The sequence below is a fragment of the Cyanistes caeruleus genome, chromosome 38, assembly GCF_971803275.1.
Source record: "Cyanistes caeruleus chromosome 38, bCyaCae1.hap1.1, whole genome shotgun sequence".
NCBI lineage: Eukaryota > Metazoa > Chordata > Aves > Passeriformes > Paridae > Cyanistes > Cyanistes caeruleus.
This window is the reverse complement of record NC_141739.1, coordinates 874,565-897,976: the sequence shown is the minus strand read 5'-3', so window position 1 is coordinate 897,976 and position 23,412 is coordinate 874,565. Positions and strand designations below refer to the sequence as shown.

Sequence of the window (23,412 nt, the reverse complement as noted above, 5' to 3'; positions counted from 1 at the left end):
GGGGGATTGGGGACATTGGGGATGTTGGGGACAGCAGGGGACATTGGGGACAGTGGGGACACTGGAGGGATTGGGGACAGTGGGGACAGTGGGGACATTGATTGGGGACATTGATTGGGGACATTGATTGGGGACATTGATTTGGGATACTGGAGGGACATCATGGGGACATTGGGGACAGTTGGGTGACATTTGGGGACAGGTCTGTGTCGGTGTCCCCGTGTCCCACCTGGCGTCCAGGGACCGGGCCAGGATGAGCAGACAGTTCACAACGGCCGGGGCGTCCGTGCCTGGGGGGACAGTGACATTGGGGACACTGGGGACACTGGGGACACTGCGGGGGACACTGAGGGACACTGGGGACACTGGGGACACTGGGGACACTGTGGGGGACACTGAGGGACACTGAGGGACACTGGGGGGGACAGTGACACTGGGGACACTGGGGACAGTGACACTGGGGGACACTGGGGACACTGAGGGACACTGGGGACACTGGGGACACTGGGGACACTGTGGGGGACACTGAGGGACACTGGGGACACTGGGGGGGACAGTGACACTGGGGGACACTGGGGACACTGAGGGACACTGGGGACACTGGGGACACTGAGGACACTGGGGACATTGGGGACACTGGGGACAGCTGGGGACACTGGGGACACTGGGGGGACACTGGGGACACTGGGGACACTGGGGACACTGGGGACACTGGGGGGGACAGTGACACTGGGGGACACTGGGGACACTGGGGACACTGGGGACACTGGGGACACTGAGGGACACTGGGGACACTGGGGACACTGAGGACACTGGGGACATTGGGGACACTGGGGACAGCTGGGGACACTGGGGACACTGGGGGGACACTGGGGACACTGGGGACACTGGGGACACTGGGGACACTGGGGGGGACAGTGACACTGGGGGACACTGGGGACACTGGGGACACTGAGGGACACTGGGGGGACACGGCCAGTGGCGTCTCCAGTGTCCCCCACTGTCCCTCAGTGTCCCCCCAGTTTCCTCCCCAGTCCCTCCCAGTGCCCCCCCAGTCCCCCCAGCCCCCCCAGTGTCCCCCAGCCCCCCCAGTCCCTCCAGTGTCCCCCAGCCCCCCCAGTCCCTCCAGTGTCCCCCAGCCCCCCCCAGTGTCCCCCCAGTCCCCCCCAGTGCCCCCCCAGTGTACCCCCAGTGTCCCCCCAGTCCCCCCAGTCCCCCCCCAGTGCCCCCCCAGTGTACCCCCAGTGTCCCCCCAGTCCCCCCCAGTGCCCCCCCAGTGCCCCCCCAGTCCCCCCCAGTGTCCCCCCAGCCCCCCCCAGTCCCCCCAGTGCCCCCCAGTGCCCCCCAGTCCCCCCAATCCCCCCAGCCCCCCCCAGTGCCCCCCAGTGTCCCCCCCAGTGCCCCCCCAGCCCCCCCAGCCCCATCCCAGTCCCCCCAGTGTCCCCCCCACTCCCCCCCAGTTTCCCCCCAGTCCCCCCCAGTCCCCCCAATCCCCCCCAATCCCCCCCAGTGCCCCCCAGTGCCCCCCAGTGCCCCCAGCCCCCCCATTCCCCCCACTCCCCCCCAGCCCCCTCAGCCCCCCCAGTCCCCCCAGTGTCCCCCCCAGTGCCCCCCCAATCCCCCCCAGCCCCCCCAGTCCCCCCAGTGCCCCCCAGTTACCGAAGAGCCCCACGCGGTGCCGCACCAGCGCCGCCAGTTTGCAGAAGAGGCTGGGGGGGGTCAGGGGGGGTCAGGGGGGGTCCCCAAAACCCCAAAACCCCAAAACCCCAAAACCCCCCCAGGGAGGGGCCGGGGGGTCCCACTGGGGGGGTTGGGGGGTCTTTTGGGGGTTTTTGGGGGAGAATTTCGGGGGTTTTGGGGTTTTTTGGGGGTTTTTTTGGGGAGAATTTCGGGGGTTTTGGGTTTTTTTTGGGGGGGGGTTTGTGGGGTTTTTTGGGGTTGTTTTGGGGGGTTTTTTTGGTTTTTTGGGGTGTTTTTTGGAGTTTTTTTGGGGGTGTTTTGGGTGTTTTTGGGGTTGTTTTGGGTGTTTTTTTGGGTTTTTTTGGGGGTTGTTTTGGGTGTTTTCTTGGGTGGTTTTTTTTTGTTTTTTGGGGGTTGTTTTGGGTGTTTTTTGGGGTGTTTCTGGGTGTTTTTTGGGGTGATTTTGGGGTTGTTTTGGGTGTTTTTTGGGGTGTTTTTTTGGTTTTTTTGGTTTTTTTGGGGGTTGTTTTGGGTGTTTTTTGGGGTGTTCTTGGGGTTGTTTTGGGTATTTTTTGGGATTGTTTTGGGTGTTTTTTGGGGTGTTTTTTGGGTTGGTTTTTTTGGGGGTTTTTTGGGTTGTTTTGGGTGTTTTTTTGGGTGTTTTTTGGGGTGTTTTCGGGGGTTGTTTTGGGGGGTTTTTTTTGGTTTTTTGGGGGTGTTTTGGGGTGTTTTTTGGGGTTGTTTTGGGTGTTTTTTGGGTGTTTTTGTGTGTTTTGGGTGGTTTTTTTTGTTTTTTGGGGGTTGTTTTGGGTGTTTTTTGGGGTGTTTTTTGGGATGTTTTTTGGGGTTGTTTTGGGGTTGTTTTGGGTGTTTTTTGGGGTGTTTTTGGGGGTGTTTTGGGCTTGTTTTGGGGTTGTTTTGGGTGGTTTTTTTGGTTTTTTTGGGGGTTTTTTGGGTGTTTTTTGGGGTTGTTTTGGGTGTTTTTGGGGTGTTTTTTGGGGTTGTTTTGGGTGTTTTTGGGGTGTTTTTTGGGGTTGTTTTGGGTGTTTTTTGGGGTGGTTTTTTTTGTTTTTTGGGGGTGTTTTGGGTGTTTTTTGGTGTTGTTTTGGGGTGTTTTTGGGTATATTTTGGGGTGTTTTGGGTGTTTTTTTGGGGTGTTTTGGGTATATTTTGGGGTGTTTTTGGGTGTTTTTTGGGGTGTTTTTGGGTGTTTTTTGGGGTGTTTTTGGGGTTGTTTTGGGGTTGTTTTGGGTGTTTTTTGGAGTTTTTTTTGGGGGTTTTTTGGGGTGTTTTTTGGAGTTTTTTTTGGGATTGTTTTGGGTGTTTTTTGGGGTGTTTTTTGGGGGTTGTTTTGGGTATATTTTGGGGTGTTTTGGGTGTTTTTTTGGGGTGTTTTTGGGTGTTTTTTGGGGTGTTTTTGGGGGGTCCCACCTGGTGATCATCTCCTTCTCCTTGTTGGAGGCGTGGCCGCCGCTGCCCAACACCTGGGCAGGTGTGGACAGGAAGTAGAGGCAGTGGTTGTGGAAGTATTGGTTGATGAGGGGCAGCAAAATCTGGGGGGGCACCGGGGGGGTCAGAGGGACCCCAGACCCCCCAAAATACCCGGGGGAACCCCAAAAATAAACAGGGGAGTGAAGAGAACCCGAATATCCCATAGGGACACAAAATAAAACCTCGAATATCTCAAATAAAACACAAATAAAACAAAAATATCCCAAATAAAACACAAATATCCCAAATAAAACCCAAATATCCCAAATAAAACACAAATAAAACAAAAATAATCCAAATAAAACCCAAATAAAACAAAAATAAAACCTCAAATATCCAAAAAAAAACAAATAAAACACAAATATCCCAAATAAAACACAAATAAAACAAAAATAACCCAAATAAAACCTCAAATAACCCAAATAAAACACAAATAAAACAAAAATAATCCAAATAAAACCCAAATAAAACAAAAATAAAACCTCAAATATCCAAAAAAAACCAAATAAAACCCAAATATCCATAAAAACCCAAATAAAACCCAAATACCCCAAATAAAACCCAAATAAAACCCAAATATCCCAAATAAAACCCAAATAAAACCTCAAATATCCAAAAAAACCCAAATAAAACCCAAATAAAACCCAAATAAAACCTCAAATATCCCAAATAACCCAAATAAATAAAAATAACCCAAATAAAACCCAAATAAAACAAAAATATCCCAAATAAAACCCAAAAAACCCCCAAATATCCCAAATAAAACCCAAATAAAACCCAAATATCCCAAATAAAACACAAATAAAACAAAAATAACCCAAATAAAACAAAGAAAACCCCAAATATCCCAAATAAAACCCAAATAAAACCCAAATATCCCAAATAAAACCCAAATAAAACCTCAAATATCCATAAAAACCCAAATAAAACCCAAATAAAACCCAAATAAAACCCAAATAAAACCCCAAATATCCCAAATAACCCAAATAAATCCCAAATAACCCCAATAAAACCTCAAATATCCCAAAATAAAACCCAAATAAAACCCCAAACACCCCCCAGAGACCCCCAAAATATCAACAGGGGGTCCTCAGACCACCCCCAAAAACCCCCAAAAAAACCCCAAAAACCCCAAAAAACCCCAAAAAACCCCAAAAACCCCAAAAAAACCCCAAAAACCCCAAAAAAACCCCAAAAAACCCCAAAAACCCCAAAAAACCCCAAAAACCCCAAAAACCCCAAAAATCCCAAAAAACCCCAAAAAACCCCAAAAACCCCAAAAAAAACCCAAAAACACCCCAAAAAACCCCAAAAAACCCCAAAAACCCCAAAAACCCCAAAAAACTCCAAAAACCCCCAAAAAACCCCAAAAAACCCAAAAAACCCCAAAAAACTCCAAAAAACCCAAAAAACCCCAAAAAACCCCAAAAACCCCAAAAACCCCAAAAAACCCCAAAAACCCCAAAAAACCCCAAAACCCCACCGGGGACCCCAGGCAGCCCCGGGAGGGGGGGGCTGTCCCGAGACCCCCCCCGCCCACCCCATTGTGAGGGGTTTTGGGGGTCCCCGGGTGTTTTTGGGGGTCCCCGGGTGTTTTTGGGGTGTTCTGTGGGTGTTTTTGGGGTCCCCTGGGTGTTTTTGGGGTCCCCTGGGTGTTTTTGGGGTGTTCTGTGGGTGTTTTTGGGGTGTCCCTGGGTGTTTTGGGGTGTCCCTGGGTGTTTCTGGGGTGTTTTTGGGGGTCCCCTGGCTGCTTTGGGGGTCCCCTGGGTGTTTTTGGGGGTCCCCTGGGTGTTTTGGGGTGTCCCTGGGTGTTTTGGGGTGTCCCTGGGTGTTTTTGGGGTGTTTTTGGGGTGTTCTGTGGGTGTTTTTGGGGTGTTTTTGGGGTGTCCCTGGGTGTTTTTGGGGGTCCCCAGGGTGTTCTTGGGGTGTCCCTGGGTGTTTTTGGGGTGTCCCATGGGTGTTTTGGGGTGTTTTTGGGGGGTCCCCTGGCTGTTTTTGGGGGGTCCCCTGGGTGTTTCTGGGGTGTTTTTGGGGTGTTTTGGGTGTGTTTTTGGGGTGTCCCTGGGTGTTTTTGGGGTGTCTTTGGGGTGTCCCTGGGTGTTTTTGGGGTGTCCCTGGGTGTCTTTGGGGTGTCCCTGGGTGTTTTGGGGGTGTTTTTGGGGTGTCCCTCGGTGTTTTTGGGGTGTTTTTGGGGGTCCCCTGGGTGTTTATGGGGTGTCCCTGGGTGTTTTGGGGGGTCCCCTGGGTGTTTTTGGGGTGTCTTTGGGGGTCCCCCGGGTGTTTTTGGGGTGTCCCTGGGTGTTTTTGAGGTGTTCCCCTGGGTGTTTCTGGGGTGTTCCCCAGGGTGTTTTTGGGGTGTTTTTGGGGGTCCCCTGGGTGTTTTTGGGGTGTTTTTGGGGGTCCCCTGGGTGTTTCAGGGGTGTTTTTGGGGTGTTCAGTGGGTGTTTTTGGGGGTCCCCTGGCTGTTTTTGGGGTTTTGGGGGTACCCTAGGTGTTTTGAGGTGTCCCTGGGTGTTTTTGGGGTGTCCCTGGGTGTTTTGGGGGGTCCCTGGGTGTTTTTTGGGGTGTTCTGTGGGTGTTTTTGGGGTGTTTTTGGGGTGTCCCCTGGGTGTTTTTGGGGTGTTCCCCTGGGTGTTTCTGGGGTGTTTTTGGGGTGTTTTGGGTGTGTTTTTGGGGGTCCCCTGGGTGTTTTAGGGGTGTTTTGGGGTGTTTTTGGGGTGTTTTTGGGGGTCCCCTGGGTGTTTATGGGGTGTTCCCCTGGGTGTTTATGGGGGGTCCCCTGGGTGTTTTTGGGGTGTTTTTGGGGTGTCCCCGGGTGTTTTTGGGGTGTTTTTGGGGTGTTCCCCTGGGTGTTTTTGGGGTGTTGCTGGGGTGTTTTGGGTGTGTTTTTGGGGTGTTCCCCTGGGTGTTTCTGGGGTGTTTTTGGGGTGTTTTTGGGGTGTTCCCCAGGGTGTTTTTGGGGTGTCCCCTGGGTGTTTCTGGGGGTCCCCTGGTGTTTTTGGGGTGTCCCTGGGTGTTTTTGGGGTGTTTTTGGGGTGTTCTGTGGGTGTTTTTGGGGTGTCCCCTGGGTGTTTCTGGGGTGTTTTTGGGGTGTTCCCCTGGGTGTTCTGTGGGTGTTTTTGGGTGTCCCTGGGTGTTTTGGGGGGTCCCCCGGGTGTTTTTGGGGTGTCCCTGGGTGTTTTTGAATTGTTCCCCTGGGTGTTTTGGGTGTGTTTTTGGGGTGTTCCCCTGGGTGTTTTTGGGGTGTTCCCCTGGGTGTTTTTGGGGTGTTTTTGGGGTGTCCCTGGGTGTTTTTGGGGTGTTCTGTGGGTGTTTCTGGAGGTCCCCTGGGTGTTTTTGGGGTGTCCCCTGGGTGTTTTTGGGGTGTTCCCCTGGGTGTTTTTGGGGTGTTCTGTGGGTGTTTTTGGGGTGTCCCCTGGGTGTTTCTGGGGTGTTTTTGGGGTGTTTTTGGGGTGTTTTTGGGGTGTTCCCCTGGGTGTTTCTGGGGTGTTTTTGGGGTGTTTTTGGGGTGTTTTTGGGGTGTTTTTGGGGGTCCCCTGGCTGTTTTTTGGGGTGTTCCCAAACCTTGGCGAAGAACTTGATCTCCTGCTCGTGGGGGGATTTCTCCACCCGCCCGCTGCTGACCACGGCCTCTGCGGGAAATGGGGTTCAGGGGGGGGTCCCGGGGGGTCTGGGGGGGTCCCCGGGGGTCTGGGGGTGTCCCCGGGGGTCTGGGGGTGTCCCCGGGGGTCCCCGGGGGTCTGGGGTCTCACCCAGGTGGGCGATGTCCAGCCAAGGGCTGGGGGAACTCCTGGGGGTCTGGGAGGGTCTGGGGGATTTGGGGGTGTCCCTGGGGGTCTTGGGGGATTTGGGGGTGTCCCCGGGGGTCTGGGGGGATTTGGGGGTGCCCCTGGGTGTCCCTGGGGGATTTGGGGGGGTCTGGGGTCTCACCCAGGTGTGCGATGAACTCCTGGGCGATGTCCAGCCAAGGGCTGGGGGTGTCCCTGGGGTCTGGGGGGATTTGGGGGGATTTGGGGGTGTCCCCGGGGGTCTGGAGGGGTCTGGGGGGATTTTGGGGTGTCCCCGGGGGTCTCTGTGGGTCTGGGGTCTCACCCAGGTGTGCGATGAACTCCTGGGCGATGTCCAGCCAGGGGCTGGGGGAACTCCCAGGGGTTTGGGGGTGTCCCTGGGGGTCTGGGAGGGTCTGGGGGATTTGGGGGTGCCCCTGGGGATTTGGGGGTGCCCCTGGGTGTCCCTGGGGGATTTGGGGGGGTCTGGGGTCTCACCCAGGTGTGCGATGAACTCCTGGGCGATGTCCAGCCAAGGGCTGGGGGAACTCCCAGGGGTTTGGGGGTGTCCCTGGGGGTCTGGGAGGGTCTGGGGGATTTGGGGGTGTCCCTGGGGATTTGGGGGTGCCCCTGGGGGTCCCCGGGGGTCTCTGTGGGTCTGGGGTCTCACCCAGGTGCGCGATGAACTCCTGGGCGATGTCCAGCCAAGGGCTGGGGGTGTCCCTGGGGGTCTGGGAGGGTCTGGGGGTGTCCCTGGGGTCTGGGGGGATTTGGGGGGATTTGGGGGTGCCCCTGGGGATTTGGGGGTGTCCCCGGGGGTCTCTGTGGGTCTGGGGTCTCACCCAGGTGCGCGATGAACTCCTGGGCGATGTCCATCCAGCGCAGCAGCTGCTGCAGGAAGCCGAAGGCGAAACGTTTCTCGATGGACGAGGTGTCCAGCTCCATGTCCTTCAGCCCCCTGAACCCCCGGGGGGACCCCGAAAATCAGCACCCCCAAAATCAGCACCCCAAAAATCAGCACCCCAAAAATCCCCAAATCCCCCGGGGGGACCCCGAAAATCAGCACCCCCAAAACCAGCACCCCAAAAATCAGCACCCCAAAATCCCCAAATCCCCCGGGGGGACCCAAAAAATCCCCCTCCCAAATCCCCGGGGGGACCCCGAAAATCAGCACCCCGAAAATCCCCAGGGGGACCCCAAAAATCAGCACCCCGAAAATCCCCAAATCCCCCGGGGGGACCCCGAAAATCAGCACCCCGAAAATCAGCACCCCAAAATCCCCCGGGGGGACCCCAAAAATCCCCCTCCCCAACATCCCCAAATCCCCCGGGGGGACCCCAAAAATCAGCACCCCAAAAATCAGCACCCCAAAAATCCCCAAATCCCCCCGGGGGGACCCCGAAAATCAGCACCCCAAAATCCCCAAATCCCCCCGGGGGGACCCCGAAAATCAGCACCCCAAAATCCCCCGGGGGGACCCCAAAAATCCCCCTCCCCAAATCCCCAAGCGGACCCCGAAAATCAGCACCCCGAAAATCAGCACCCCCAAAATCCCCAAATCCCCCGGGGGGACCCCCAAAATCCCCAAATCCCCCGGGGGGACCCCGAAAATCAGCACCCCAAAATCCCCCAGGGGGACGCCAGAAATCAGGAGGGGTTTTTGGGGTCCCGTGGGGTGCATTTCGGGGTCCCAGGGTGGTTTTTGGGGTCCCAGGTTGGTTTTTGGGGTCCCCAGTTTGGTTTTCGGGGTCCCAGGGGGTGTTTTTCGGGTCCCCAGTTTGGTTTTTGGGGTCCCAGGAAGGTTTTTTGAGGTCCCAGGAAGGTTTTTTGAGGTCCCAGTTTGGTTTTTGAGGTCCCCAGTTTGGTTTTTAGGGTCCCAGGGTGGTTTTTGGGGTCCCAGGGGATGTTTTTGAGGTCCCCAGTTTGGTTTTCGGGGTCCCGGGTTCGTTTTTGGGGTCCCAGGGTGGTGTTTGGGGTCCCCAGGTTCATTTTTGGGGTCCCAGGGGGTGTTTTTGAGGTCCCCAGTTTGGTTTTCGGGGTCCCAGGGGCTGTTTTTTGGGGTCCCCGGGTTGGTTTTTGGTGTCCCAGGGGGTGTTTTTTGGGGTCCCAGTTTGGTTTTTGAGGTCCCCAGTTTGGTTTTTGGGGTCCCCGGGTGGTTTTTGGGGTCCCCCTCACCGTGTGACGGCGTATCCGTGCAGCTGCAGGAACTTGAGCAGCTCCTGCGCCTTCTCTCGGTCTCGCGCCTTCTCCTTGGCCGTCAGCGTGTCGTAGGGCACCAGCAGCGGGTGCGAGCCGCCCCCTGCGCCCCAAAACAGCTCCCTGAACCCCCAGATCGGCACCCTGAACCCCCAAATCGGCACCCTGAACCCCCAAAACAGCTCCCTGCACCCCCAGATCGGCACCCTGCACCCCCAGATTGGCACCCTGAACCCCCAAATCGGCCTTGGAGCCCCCAAATCGGCACCCTGAACCCCCAGATCAACACCCTGAACCCCCAAAACAGCTCCCTGAACCCCCAGATCGGCACCCTGAACCCCCAAATCGGCACCCTGAACCCCCAAATCGGCCTTGGAGCCCCCAGATTGGCACCATGGAACCCCCAGATCGGCACCCTGAACCCCCAAAACAGCTCCCTGAACCCCCAGATCGGCACCCTGAACCCCCAAAACAGCTCCCTGAACCCCCAGATCGGCCTTGGAGCCCCCAGATTGGCACCATGGAACCCCCAGATCGGCACCCTGAACCCCCAGATCGGCACCCTGAACCCCCAAATCAACACCCTGAACCCCCAAATCGGCCTTGGAGCCTCCAAATCAGTGTCCTGGACCCCCAAATCAACACCCTGAACCCCCAAATCAACACCCTGAACCCCCAAATCAGCTCCCTGAACCCCCAAATCGGCCTTGGAGCCCCCAAAACAGCTCCCTGAACCCCCAGATCGGCCTTGGAGCCCCCAGATTGGCACCATGGAACCCCCAGATCGGCACCCTGAACCCCCAGATCGGCACCATGGAACCCCCAAATCAACACCCTGAACCCCCAAATCGGCACCCTGCACCCCCAAATCGGCTCCCTGCACCCCCAAATCGGCCTTGGAACCCCCAAATCGGCACCCTGAACCCCCAGATCGGCACCCTGAACCCCCAAATCGGCCTTGGAGCCCCCAAATCGGCCTTGGAGCCCCCAAATCAGTGTCCTGGACCCCCAAATCAACACCCTGCACCCCCAAATCAACACCCTGAACCCCCAAATCGGCACCATGAAGCCCCTAAATCAGCCTTGGAGCCCCCAAATCGGCACCATGGAACCCCCAAATTGGCACCCTGAACCCCCAAATCGGCCTTGGAGCCCCCAAATTGGCACCATGGAACCCCCAAATCAACACCCTGCACCCCCAAATCGGCCTTGGAACCCCCAAATCGGCCTTGGAGCCCCCAAATCAGCACCCTGAACCCCCAAATCGGCCTTGGAGCCCCCAAATTGGCACCCTGCACCCCCAGATCGGCCTTGGAGCCCCAAAATTGGCACCATGGAACCCCCAAATCATCCTTGGAACCCCCATATCAACACCCTGAGCTCCCCAAATCGGCACCCTGCACCCCCAAATTGGCACCCTGAACCCCCAAATCGGCCTTGGAGCCCCCAAATTGGCACCATGGAGCCCCCAAATCGGCCTTGGAACCCCCAAATCAGCACCCTGAACCCCCAAATCGGCCTTGGAACCCCCAAATCAACACCCTGAACCCCCAGATCGGCCTTGGAACCCCCAAATCGGCACCCTGCACCCCCAGATCGGCACCATGGAACCCCCAAACCGGCCTTGGAACCCCCAAATCGGCACCCTGCACCCCCAAATCGGCCTTGGAGCCCCCAAATTAGCCTTGGAACCCCCAAATGAACACCCCGAACCCCCAAATCAACACCCTGAACCCCCAAATCAGGCTTGGAACCCTCCAAATCAATGCCCTGAACCCCCAAATCAGCCTAGGACCCCCCAAGTCATCCTTGGAACCCCCAAATGAACGCCCCCCCCCCCCCGATTTGGGGAGGGGTCTCACCCTTGGCCTCCAGCTCCAGCTTCTTCTTGCGGCCCCAGGTGTTGTGGTAATTCTCGGCGAGCTGCTCCGCCATGGCCTGGGGGGCAGGGGGGGTGTGGGGGGTTTGGGGGGGTTTGGGGGGAGTTTGGGGGGGTTTGGGGAGAGTTTGGGGGGTCAGGGGGGAGTTTGGGGGAGTTTGAGGGGGGTTTGGGGTGAGTTTGGGGGGTCAGGGGGGAGTTTGGGGGGGTTTGAGGGGGGTTTGGGGTGAGTTTGGGGGGGTTTGGGGTGAATTTGGGGGGAGTTAGGGGGGGTTTGGGGGGTTTGGGGTGAATTTGGGGGGGTTTGAGGGGGGTTTGGGGGGGTTTGGGGGGAGTTAGGGGGGGTTTGGGGGGTTTGGGGTGAATTTGGGGGGGTTTGGGGTGAGTTTGGGGGGGTTTGAGGGGGGTTTGGGGTGAGTTTGGGGGGGTTTCAGGGGGTTTGGGGGGGTTTGGGGGGGTTTGGGGTGAGTTTTGGGGGGGTTTGGGGTGAGTTTGGGGGGGTTTGGGGGGTTTGGGGGGTCAGGGGGGAGTTTGGGGGGGTTTGGGGTGAGTTTGGGGGGGTTTGGGGTGAGTTTGGGGGGTTTGGGGTGAGTTTGGGGGGTTTGGGGAGCCACTCCCAGGGAGGGGGAACCCATGGACACTGGAGTGACCCAGGGGTGACACTGGGGTGACCCTGGGTGACACTGGGGTGACCCTGGGGTGACCCTGGGGTGACCCTGGGGTGACTTTGGGGTAACATTGGGGTGACCCTGGTGACCCTGGGGTGACCCTGGGGTGACATTAGGGTAACCCTGGGGTGACCCTGGTGACCCTGGGGTGACCCTGGGTGACATTGAGGTGACATTGGGGTGACATTGGGGTAACCCTGGTGACCCTGGGGTGACCCTGGGGTGACCCTGGTGACCCTGGGGTGACCCTGGGTGACATTGAGGTGACATTGGGGTGACATTGGGGTAACCCTGGTGACCCTGGGGTGACCCTGGGGTGACCCTGGTGACCCTGGGGTGACCCTGGGGTGACAATGGGGTGACATTGGGGTGACATTGGGGTAACCCTGGTGACCCTGGGGTGACCCTGGTGACCCTGGGGTGACCCTGGGGTGACCCTGGGGTGACATTGGGGTAACATTGGGGTGACATTGAGGTGACCCTGGGGTGACCCTGGGGTGACCCTGGGGTAACCCTGGTGACCCTGGGGTGACTTTGGGGTGACCCCGGGGTGACCCCGAGCTCCTCACCTGCAGCTCCCGGGACAGGGTGACCCCGCTCAGGTCCACGGGCTGGGGGCTGTACCCGTGGGAGGGGTCGTAGGTGGCCTGGGGGGGGGAGGGGGGGACATGGGGGGGGGGGGGTCAGGGGGTCCCCAAGATCTTGGGGTCTCCCTTCCCCACCCCACCGACCCCCTCCCATCCCCCCCGGGTGATTTTGGGGTGCCCCACACCCCCTCCCCAGTTGTTTTTGGGGCTCCCCACGCCCTCCCCAGGTGATTTTGGGGTCCCACCTGGGCGTTTTGGGAGATTTTTTGGGTCTTCCCTCCTCCCCAGGTGATTTTGGGGTGCCCCACGCCCCCTCCCCAGGTGTTTTTGGGGTGCCCCACGCCCCCTCCCCAGGTGATTTTGGGGCTCCCCACACCCCTGATACCCCCCTCCCACCCCCCAGGTGTTTTTGGGGTGCCCCACGCCCCCTCCCCAGGTGTTTTTGGGGTCCCACCTGGGCGTTTTGGGAGATTTTCCGGATTTTCCCACCCCCCCAGGTGTTTTTGGGGTGCCCCATACCCCTCCCCAGGTGATTTTGGGGTGCCCCACACCCTCCCCAGGTGATTTTGGGGCTCCCCACACCCCTCCCCAGGTGTTTTTGGGGTCCCACCTGGGCGTTTTGGGAGATTTTCCGCGTTTTCTTCTTCTCGGAGCGCTCGTCCTCGCCCTCCCGCGCCTTCTCCACCGTCCACTCCCAGGCCAGCATGGCCTTGAGGGACTCCTTGATGGGCCAGCGGTAAATCTCCTTGTCCTGGGGGGCCAGGGGGGGTCAGGGGGACCCCAAAAATGGGGGGGTTTGGGGGGGGGGCCATGAGGAGGAGGAGGGAAGGGGCTGGGGGCTCTCCCAGGGTCATTTCTTGGTGTCCCCGTGGAGCTGGGGGTGTCGGCTGGGGGGTTCCTATGGGGCTGGGGGCTTCCCATGTGGGTCTGGGGGTGTCCATATGGGTCTGGGGGTGTCCCAATGGGGCTGGGGGTGTCCCAGTGGGGCTGGGGGTGTTCCCATATGGGGCTGGGGGGGTTCCCATATGGGTCTGGGGGTTCCCATATGGGTCTGGGGGGGTTCATATGGGTCTGGGGGTGTTCCCATAGGGCTGGGGGTGTCCCCATATGGGGCTGGGGGTCCCCATGTGGAGCTGGGGGTGTTCCCATATGGGGCTGGGGGCTTCCCATGTGGAGCTGGGGGTGTCCATATGGGTCTGTGGGTGTTCATATGGGTCTGGGGGTGTCCCCATATGGGGCTGGGGGTGTCCCAATGGGGCTGGGGGTGTTCCCATATGGGTCTGGGCGTCCCCATATGGGGCTGGGGGTGTTCATATGGGGCTGGGGGTGTCCCAATGGGGCTGGGGGTGTTCATATGGGGCTGGGGGTGTTCCCATGGGTCTGGGGGTCCCCATATGGGGCTGGGGGTGTCTCCATATGGGGCTGGGGGTGTTCCAGTGGGGCTGGGGGTTCCCATATGGGGCTGGGGGTGTTCCCATGGGTCTGGGGGTCCCCATATGGGGCTGGGGGTGTCTCCATATGGGGCTGGGGGTGTCCTCATATGGGGCTGGGGGGGTTCCCATACGGGTCTGGGGGGTGTCTCCATATGGGGCTGGGGGTGTCTCCATATGGGGCTGGGGGTGTTGGCTGGGGGGGCCCTGTGGGGCTGGGGGTGTCCCCATGGGTCTGGGGGTGTCCCGTGGGTCTGGGGGTGTCCGGGGGTGTCCCCATGGGTCTGGGGGGGTCTGGGGGTGTCCCGGGGGTCCAGGGGTGTCCCCATGGGTCTGGGGGGGTCTGGGGGTGTCCCGTGGGTCCGGGGGTGTCCCGGGGGTCCGGGGGTGTCTCCATGGGTCTGGGGGGGTCCGGGGGTGTCCCGGGGGTCTGGGGGGGTCTGGGGGTGTCCCGTGGCTCTGGGGGTGTCCCTGTGGGTCTGGGGGTGTCCCAGGGGTCCGGGGGTGTCCTGTGGGTCCGGGGGTGTCCCGGGGGTCCGGGGGTGTCCCGGGGGTCCCCGTGGGTCCGGGGGGGTCCCGGGGGTCTGGGGGTGTCCCGGGGGTGTCCCGGGGGTCCCCGGTACCTTTTCCGAGAAGGTTTTGTAGGGTCTCAGCATCGGGTGCGTTTTGGCTTCCTCGTCCACGGCCTCCCCGAAACTCCAATTGTTCTGGATCTGGGGGGGGAACGGGTCAGGGGGGGGCTCTGGGACCCCCAAAATCCAATTGTGGGTCAGGGGGGGCCCCGGGACCCCCCAAATCCAACTGTGGGTCGGGGGGGGCTCTGGGACCCCCAAAATCCAACTGTGGGTCACGGGGGGCTCCAGGACCCCCCGAAACTCCAATTGTTCTGGATCTGGGGGGGGGGATGGGGTTTGGGGGGGGGGGTCCCAGGGGTGTCCCAGGGGGTCCCGGGGGGTCCCAGGGGTTCCCGGGGGGGTCCCGGGGGTGTCCCAGGGGGGTCCCGGGGTGTCCCGGGGGGTCCCAGGGGTGTCCCAGGGGGTCCTGGGGTGTCCCAGGGGGTCCTGGGGGGGGTCCTGGGGTGTCCCAGGGGGTCCTGGGGGGGGTCCTGGGGTGTCCCAGGGGGTCCTGGGGGGTCCCAGGGGTGTCCCGGGGTGTCCCGGGGGGGTCCCGGGGTGTCCCGGGGGGTCCCAGGGGTGTCCCAGGGGGTCCCGGGGGGTCCCAGGGGGTCCTGGGGGGGTCCCGGGTGTCCCAGGGGGTCCTGGGGTGTCCTAGGGGTGTCCCAGGGGGTCCTGGGGGGGTCCCGGGGGTCCCACCTTGTCGAAGGCCCACTTCTCATGCGTGTACTCGGCGTATTTGTTGATGAAACCATCGAGCTTCTCGGGGATGATGACGCTGGGGGGACACGGGGTGAGGAGGAGGAGGAGGAGGAGGAGGAGGAGGAGGAGGTGGAGGAGGAGGAAGAGGAGGAGGAGGAAGATGAGGAGGTGGAGGAGGAGGAAGATGAGGACGAGGAGGAAGATGAGGAGGAGAAGGAGGAGGAAGATGAGGAGGAGGAAGATGAGGAGGAGGATGAGGAAGATGAGGAGGTGGAGGAGGAGGAAGAGGAGGAGGAAGAGGAGGAGGAGAAGGAGGAGGAAGATGCGGAGAAGGAAGAGGAGGAGGAGGATGAGGAAGATGAGGAGAAGGAGGAGGAGGAAGATGAGGAGGAGGAGGAGGAGGAGGATGAGGAAGATGAGGAGGAGGAGGATGAGGAAGATGAGGAGGAGGAAGATGAGGATGAGGAGGAAGATGAGGATGGATGGACCCCCTTGGGGCTGGATGGGGCTGGGGGACCTGGGAGAGGCTGGGGGTCTCCACGGGGATGGAAGATGGACGGGGTTGGGGGGCTCTGAGTGGGGTCGGGGGGTCTCAGGATGAGGTTGGGGGTCTCAGGATGAGGACAGACAGGGTTGGGGGTCTCAGGATGAGGACAGACAGTTTTGGGGGGTCAGACGGGGTCAGGGGGTCTCAGGATGAGGTTTGGGGGTCTCAGGATGAGGTTTGGGGGTCTCAGGATGAGGTTTGGGGGGCTCAGGATGAGGTTTGAGGGTCTCATGATGAGGACAGACAGGGTTGGGGGTCTCAGGATGAGGACAGACATTTTTGGGGGTCAGACGGGGTTTGGGGGTCTCAGGATGAGGTTGGGGGTCTCAGGATGAGGACAGATGAAGTTTGGGGGGTCAGGATGAAGTTTGGGGGCTCAGGATGAGGTTTGGGGGTCTCATGATGAGGACAGGCGAGGTTTGGGGGGTCAGATGGGGTCGGGGGGTCTCAGGATGAGGTTTGGAAGTCTCAGGATGAGGTTTGGGGGTCTCAGGATGAGGACAGATGAAGTTTGGGGGCTCAGGATGAGGTTTGGGGGTCTCAGGATGAGGTTTGGGGGTCTCAGGATGAGGACAGATGAAGTTTGGGGGTCTCAGGATGAGGACAGATGAAGTTTGGGGGTCTCAGGATGAGGTTTGGGGGTCTCATGATGAGGACAGATGAAGTTTGGGGGGTCAGACGGGGTCGGGGGGTCTCAGGATGAGGTTTGGGGGTCTCAGGATGAGGTTTGGGGGGCTCAGGATGAGGTTTGGGGGTCTCAGGATGAGGACAGATGAAGTTTGGGGTCTCAGGATGAGGTTTGGGGGTCTCAGGATGAGGACAGATGAAGTTTGGGGGGTCAGAGGGGGTCGGGGGGTCTCAGGATGAGGTTTGGGGGTCTCAGGATGAGGACAGGCGAGGTTTGGGGGGTCAGATGGGGTCGGGGGGCCGGTGCCGGCGCAGGGAGGGCTCGGGGGGTCCCTACTTGAGGGTCTCGACGGGTTTGGGGTCGAAGTTGCCCTCGGCGTCCACCGACGCTTTCTTCTCGGTGCGCGACGAGTAACTGGCGTCCACGTAATCCGGGGGGAGCGCGCCCGCGATGGCGCAGAGACACGGCATGGCCAGCTTGTACAGCTCCGCCTCGAACTTCTGCGGGGACACCGCGGGGACACGGGGACACGGGGACAGGGGACACGGGGCACGGGGACAGGGGGCACGGGACAGGGACAGGGGGACAGGGGACAGGGGGCACGGGGACACGGGACAGGGACAGGGGACAGGGACAGGGACGGGGACACCACGGGGACACGGGGACACGGGGACAGGGGACAGGGGACAGGGACACGGGGACACGGGACACGGGACAGGGACAGGGGACAGGGGACGGGGACAGGGGACAGGGACAGGGACAGGGACAGGGGACAGGGGACACCGACAGGGGACACCGACAGGGGACACGGGGACACGGGGACGGGGACACGGGGACACCGACAGGGGACAGGGGACAGGGGACAGGGGACACCAACAGGGACAGGGACAGGGGACAGGGACAGGGACAGGGGACAGGGACGGGGACAGGAACAGGGGACACGGGGACAGGGGACAGGGGGCACAGGGACAGGGGACAGGGACAGGGACAGGGGACAGGGGGCACAGGGACAGGGGACAGGGACAGGGACAGGGGACAGGGGACAGGGACAGGGGACACCGACAGGGGACATGGGGACACGGGGACGGGGACATGGGGACACCGACAGGGGACAGGGGACAGGGGACACCAACAGGGACAGGGACAGGGACAGGGGACAGGGACAGGGGACATGGGACAGGGGACACCGACAGGGGACAGGGGCAGGGACAGGGACGGGGACAGGGGACACCGACAGGGGACATGGGGACAGGGGACAGGGATGGGACACGGACAGGGAGAGGGGACAGGGACACAGATCAGGACAGGGGACAGGGGACAGGGATGGGGACAGGGGATAAGGACAGGGGACAGGGACAGGGATAGGGACAGGGATGGGGGATGGGGACAGGGGATGGGCATGGGGACACAGGGACAGGGGACAGGGACACGGATCAGGACAGGAATGGGGACAGGGGATGGGGACAGGGGACAGGGATGTGGATGGGGACAGGGACACAGACAGGGACAGTGTCACCAGGGCCACCAGAGCAGCTCCCCCGTGGCACCGCTGGCATCATCACCGTGTCACCAGTGTCACCATCCCCACATCGCCAGTGTCACCATCCCAGTGTCCCTGAGGCGTCCCCAGCTGTGTCCCCAGGTGTCCCCAGGTGTGTTCCCTGTCCCCAGGTGTGTCCCCTGTCCCCCAGGTGTGTCCCCAGGTGTGTCCCCAGGTGTGTCCCCAGGTGTGTCCCCTGTCCCCCAGGTGTGTCCCTAGGTGTGTCCCCAGGTGTCCCCAGGTGTGTCCCCTGTCCCCAGGTGTGTCCCCAGGTGTGTCCCCAGGTGTGTCCCCTGTCCCCAGGTGTGTCCCCAGGTGTCCCCAGCTGTGTCCCCAGGTGTGTCCCCTGTCCCCAGGTGTGTCCCCAGTCCCCCAGGTGTGTCCCCAGGTGTCCCCAGGTGTGTCCCCCGTCCCACCTTGTGCGCCAGGGAGTCGAAGATGCCCCAGAAGAGTTTCCGGGTGAGGTGCAGCTCCTCCTCGGAGCTGACGCCCATGTTGGCCCAGCCGCTGGGCAGGCAGTAATAGCGCCAGCAGCGCTCGTAGTGGTTGGTCAGCAGCTGGGGGGACACAGGGGACACTCAGGGGACACGGGGGGACACAGGGGGACACTCAGGGGTCAGGGGTCAGCACGGGGGGACACAGGGCCCAGCGCTGGGCAGGCAGTAATAGCGCCAGCAGCGCTCGTAGTGGTTGGTCAGCAGCTGGGGGGACACAGGGGACACTCAGGGGACACGGGGGGACACAGGGGGACACTCAGGGGTCAGGGGTCAGCACGGGGGCACACAGGGCCCAGTCGCTGGGCAGGCAGTAATAGCGCCAGCAGCGCTCGTAGTGGTTGGTCAGCAGCTGGGGGGACACGGGGGGACAGTCAGGGGACACGGGGGGACACAGGGGGACACTCAGGGGTCAGGGGTCAGCACGGGGGCACACAGGGCCCAGTCGCTGGGCAGGCAGTAATAGCGCCAGCAGCGCTCGTAGTGGTTGGTCAGCAGCTGGGGGGACACGGGGGGACAGTCAGGGGACACTCAGGGGACACGGGGGGACACTCAGGGGTCAGGGGTCAGCATGGGGGGACACAGGGCCCAGCGCTGGGCAGGCAGTAATAGCGCCAGCAGCGCTCGTAGTGGTTGGTCAGCAGCTGGGGGGACACAGGGGACACTCAGGGGACACGGGGGGACACAGGGGGACACTCAGGGGTCAGGGGTCAGCACGGGGGCACACAGGGCCCAGTCGCTGGGCAGGCAGTAATAGCGCCAGCAGCGCTCGTAGTGGTTGGTCAGCAGCTGGGGGGACACGGGGGGACAGTCAGGGGACACGGGGGGACAGTCAGGGGTCAGGGGTCAGCATGGGGGGACACAGGGCCCAGCGCTGGGCAGGCAGTAATAGCGCCAGCAGCGCTCGTAGTGGTTGGTCAGCAGCTGGGGGATACAGGGGACACTCAGGGGACACGGGGGGACACGGGGGGACACTCAGGGGACACGGGGGGACACTCAGGGGACACGGGGGGACACGGGGGGACACTCAGGGGTCAGTCTGGGTCTGGGGGGACACAGGGGACAGTCTGGGGTCAGTGGTCAGTATGGGAGGTCAGTCTGGGTCTGGGGGTCAGCACAGGGGTTGGGTCTGGGGGGACACAGGGGTCAGCACAGGGGGTGGGTCTGGGTCTGGGGGTCAGGAGTCAGTGTGAGGGGTGGTCTGGGGGTCAGTGGTCAGCACAGGGGGTCAGTCTGGGTCTGGGGGTCAGCACAGGGGTCAGTGGTCAGCACAGGGGGTCAGTGGTCAGTACGGGAGGTCAGTCTGGGTCTGGGGGCTCCAGGACCCCCCAGGGCTCACCTTGAGGGGCATCTTGGCGAACTCGTTGAGGATGGGGACGTCAAAGACGAGGCGGCGCAGGAGGTGCTGCAGCATGGAGGGGCGGATGTACCTGGGGGGACAACGGGGGGTCAGGGGGGTCACCTGGGGGGTCTGGGGTCACCTGGGGGTGTCTGGGGTCAACTGTGGAGGACCACCAGACGTCACGCTGAGCCTCGGGGAGGGACATGGCGCTTGTGGTGGCCTTGGGATCGGTTTGGCCGTGACAGGGGAGATGGCCATGGCTGGACTGGGCTGGCCATGGTTGGGTTGGCCATGGTTGGGTTGGGTTGGCCATGGTTGGGTTGGCCATGGTTGGGTTGGCCATGGTTGGGTTGGCCATGGTTGGGTTGGCCAAGGTGAGGTTGGGTCAGCCATGGTTGGGCTGGCCATGGTTGGGTTGGGTTGGCCATGGTTGGGTTGGGTTGGCCATGGTTGGGTTGAGTTGGCCATGGTTGGGTTGGGCTGGCCATGGTTGGGTTGGGCTGGCCATGGTTGGGTTGGGTTGGCCATGGCAGTTGGGTTGGCCATGAAGATTGGGTTGGCCATGGTTGGGTTGGGTCAGCCATGGTTGGGTTGGCCGTGGCTGGATTGGGTCAACCATGGTTGGGTTGAGTTAGCCATGAAGGTTGGGTTGGCCATGGTTGGGTTGGCCATGGTTGGGTTGGCCATGGTTGAGTTGGGTTGGCCATGGTTGGGTTGGCCATGGCAGTTGGGCTGGCCATGACAGTTGGGTTGGTCACGGTTGGGTTGGCCATGATTGAGTTGGCCATGGTTGGGCTGTCCATGGTTGGGTTGGCCATGGTTGGGTTGGGCTGTCCATGGTTGGGTCAGCCATGGTTGGGTCAGCCATGGTTGGATTGGGTTGGCCATGGTTGGGTTGGGTTGGCCATGGTTGGGTCAGCCATGGTTGGGTTGAGTTGGCCATGGTTGGGTTGGGTTGGCCATGGTTGAGTTGGCCATGGCAGTTGGGTTGGTCACGGTTGGCCATGGTTGGGCTGTCCATGGTTGGGTTGGGTTGTCCATGGTTGGGCTGTCCATGGTTGGGCTGTCCATGGTTGGGTTGTCCATGGTTGGGTCGGCCATGGTTGGGTCAGCCATGGTTGGATTGGGTTGGCCATGGTTGGGTTGAGTTGGCCATGGTTGGGTTGGGTCAGCCATGGTTGGGCTGGCCATGGTTGGGCTGTCCATGGTTGGGTTGGGTTGTCCATGGTTGGGCTGTCCATGGTTGGGTTGTCCATGGTTGGGTCGGCCATGATTGGGTCAGCCATGGTTGGATTGGGTTGCCCACGGCTGGGCTGTCCACGGCACACGTGGTTTTGGGTACCCACCACGCCGTTTCGCTGCCCTCCCGAGCCCCCACCTGCAGAGCGCCATCAGGCACTCCTCGATGGCGTCGCGCTGGGCCTTGGTGAGGGCGCGGCCGCGCGACAGCCGGTAGATGGTGTGCAGCATGGAGTCCACCATGATGGCGCGGTGCTCGGTGCCGGCGAAGAGCGGCGCGCACTTGGTGATGAGCGGCATCACCGCCAGGCACAGGTAACGGTTCAGCGCCAGCGCCATCTCCGTGGTGCTGAACGTGGCCTGGGGGGCACGGACGGGGGTCACCGGGGGGGAACGTGGGGGGCACGGCCGGGGGTCACCGGGGGGGAACGTGGGGGGCACCGGGGGAAAACGTGGGGGGCACCGGGGGGGAACGTGGGGGGCACGGCCGGGGGTCACCGGGTGGGAACGTGGGGGGAACGTGGGGGGCACGGCCGGGGGTCACCGGGGGGGTAACGGCCGGGGGCAGGGCCGGGGGTCACTGGGGGGGAACGTGGGGGGGCATGGCTGGGGGTCACCAGGGGTCACCGGGAGGGGAACGTGGGGGGCACGGCCGGGGGTCACCGGGGGGGAACGTGGGGGGCACAGCCAGGGGTCACCGGCGGCCACCGATGCCCCCGTGGGGGGAACGTGGGGGGCGAGGCCCCATAGGGGGCGATTTGGGGGTGATGGGTGGGTCAGAGAGAGGATTGGGGGGACCCCAAACCCACCCCATGGAGATTTTGGGGGTCCCAAACCCACCCCATAGAGATTTTGGGGGTCCCAAACCCACCCCATAGAGATTTTGGGGGTCCCAAACCCACCCCATAGAGATTTTGGGGGGACCCCAAACCCACCCCATAGAGATTTTGGGGGACCCCAAACCCACCCCATAGAGATTTTGGGGGGACCCCAAACCCACCCCATGGAGGGGATTTTGGGGACCCCCAGACCCACCCCATATGGAATATTTGGGGTGCCTCCAGACCCACAGAAAGGAAGTGGGGATCCCACAGGAGGGTTTTGGGGTGCCCCTGACCCACGGGAAGGAAGGAGGTGACCCCGTGGGGGGTTTTGGGGTGCCCCTGACCCACAGGAGGGACGGGGGGGTTTTGGGGTGTCCCTGCCCCACAGGAGGGTAGGGGTGACCCCGTGGGGGGTTTTGGGGTGCCCCTGCCCCACAGGAAGGAAGGGGGTGACCCCGTGGGGGGTTTTGGGGTGCCCCTGACCCACAGGAGGGCAGGGGTGACCCCTCGGGGGGTTTTGGGGTGCCCCTGACCGTGTCCAGCGAGGCGGCGGCGCGCATGTCGGGCAGGAACCCCACTTCCAGCACGTGCAGCAGGAACTCCTGGCTCTGCACCCCGTAAACGCGGTCCAGGAACAGCACCATGGGCGCCTTGTGCTCGGGGACGAAGCTGGCCGCCATGCGGGGCTCCACCACGTTCCCGTCTTTGGGGGGACCCCAAAACTCAGAGCAGACACCCCCAAATCCTGACATCCCCCCCAAATCCACTGGGGGTCCCCCCAAATCCTGACAGCCTCCCCAAATCCTGATATCCTCCCCCAAATCCTGACATCCCCCCCAAATCCATGCGGGGCTCCACCACGTTCCCGTCTTTGGGGGGACCCCAAAACTCAGAGCAGACACCCCCAAATCCTGACATCCCCCCCAGATCCTGATATCCCCCCCCAAATCCTGACATCCCCCCCAAATCCTGACATCCCCCCCAAATCCTGACATCTCCCCAAATCCTGACATCCCCCCCAAATCCTGAATTCCCCCCCAAATCCTGACATCCCCCCCAAATCCTGACATCCCCCCCAAATCCATGCGGGGCTCCACCACGTTCCCGTCTTTGGGGGGACCCCAAAACTCAGCTCAGACACTCCCAGATCATGATATCCCCCCCAAATCCTGAAATCCTCTCCCAAATCCTGACATCCCCCCCAAATCCTGACATCCCCCCCCAAATCCATGCGGGGCTCCACCACGTTCCCGTCTTTGGGGGGACCCCAAAACTCAGGGCAGCAGATTTGGGGACCCCTCCCCACCAGGTCCCCACATTTTGGGGTGTCCCCCCGGATTCGGGGACCCCTCCCCACCTTTTCCCAGGGCCGGGATCTGCAGGGGGAGGCTGATGATCCCCACATTTTGGGGTCTCCCCCTCCCCAGTGACCCCCCCGGATTCGGGGACCCCTCCCCACCAGGTCCCCACATTTTGGGGTGTCCCCCCCGGATTTGGGGACCCCTCCCCACCTTTTCCCAGGGCCGGGATCTGCAGGGGGAGGCTGATGATCCCCACCAGGTCCCCACATTTTGGGGTCTCCCCCTCCCCAGTGACCCCCCCAGATTTGGGGACCCCTCCCCACCAGGTCCCCACATTTTTGGGGTGTCCCCCCCCGGATTCGGGGACCCCTCCCCACCTTTTCCCAGGGCCGGGATCTGCAGGGGGAGGCTGATGATCCCCACATTTTGGGGTCTCCCCCTCCCCAGTGACCCCCCCGGATTCGGGGACCCCTCCCCACCAGG

The 23,412-nt window shown here is 61.3% G+C and overlaps 1 protein-coding gene across 1 annotated transcript in view; it reads right to left on the bottom strand.

Annotated features, from left to right (window-relative positions):
* Nucleotides 1–23,412, bottom strand: part of RYR1 (ryanodine receptor 1) — a 172,427-nt gene that overhangs the window by 63,524 nt on the left and 85,491 nt on the right. The window contains exons 47-62 of the mRNA XM_086872036.1: nt 22,162–22,331; nt 20,944–21,164; nt 19,563–19,653; nt 18,146–18,286; nt 16,526–16,689; nt 15,012–15,090; nt 14,322–14,411; nt 12,879–13,019; nt 12,251–12,328; nt 10,997–11,072; nt 9,114–9,237; nt 7,781–7,896; nt 6,736–6,803; nt 3,112–3,233; nt 1,660–1,709; nt 230–290 (exon numbers count right to left, since the gene is read on the bottom strand). Of these exons, the coding sequence (XP_086728162.1) occupies nt 230–290; nt 1,660–1,709; nt 3,112–3,233; nt 6,736–6,803; nt 7,781–7,896; nt 9,114–9,237; nt 10,997–11,072; nt 12,251–12,328; nt 12,879–13,019; nt 14,322–14,411; nt 15,012–15,090; nt 16,526–16,689; nt 18,146–18,286; nt 19,563–19,653; nt 20,944–21,164; nt 22,162–22,331 (1,792 nt within the window). The remainder of the gene's footprint in view (nt 1–229; nt 291–1,659; nt 1,710–3,111; nt 3,234–6,735; nt 6,804–7,780; nt 7,897–9,113; nt 9,238–10,996; nt 11,073–12,250; nt 12,329–12,878; nt 13,020–14,321; nt 14,412–15,011; nt 15,091–16,525; nt 16,690–18,145; nt 18,287–19,562; nt 19,654–20,943; nt 21,165–22,161; nt 22,332–23,412) is intronic.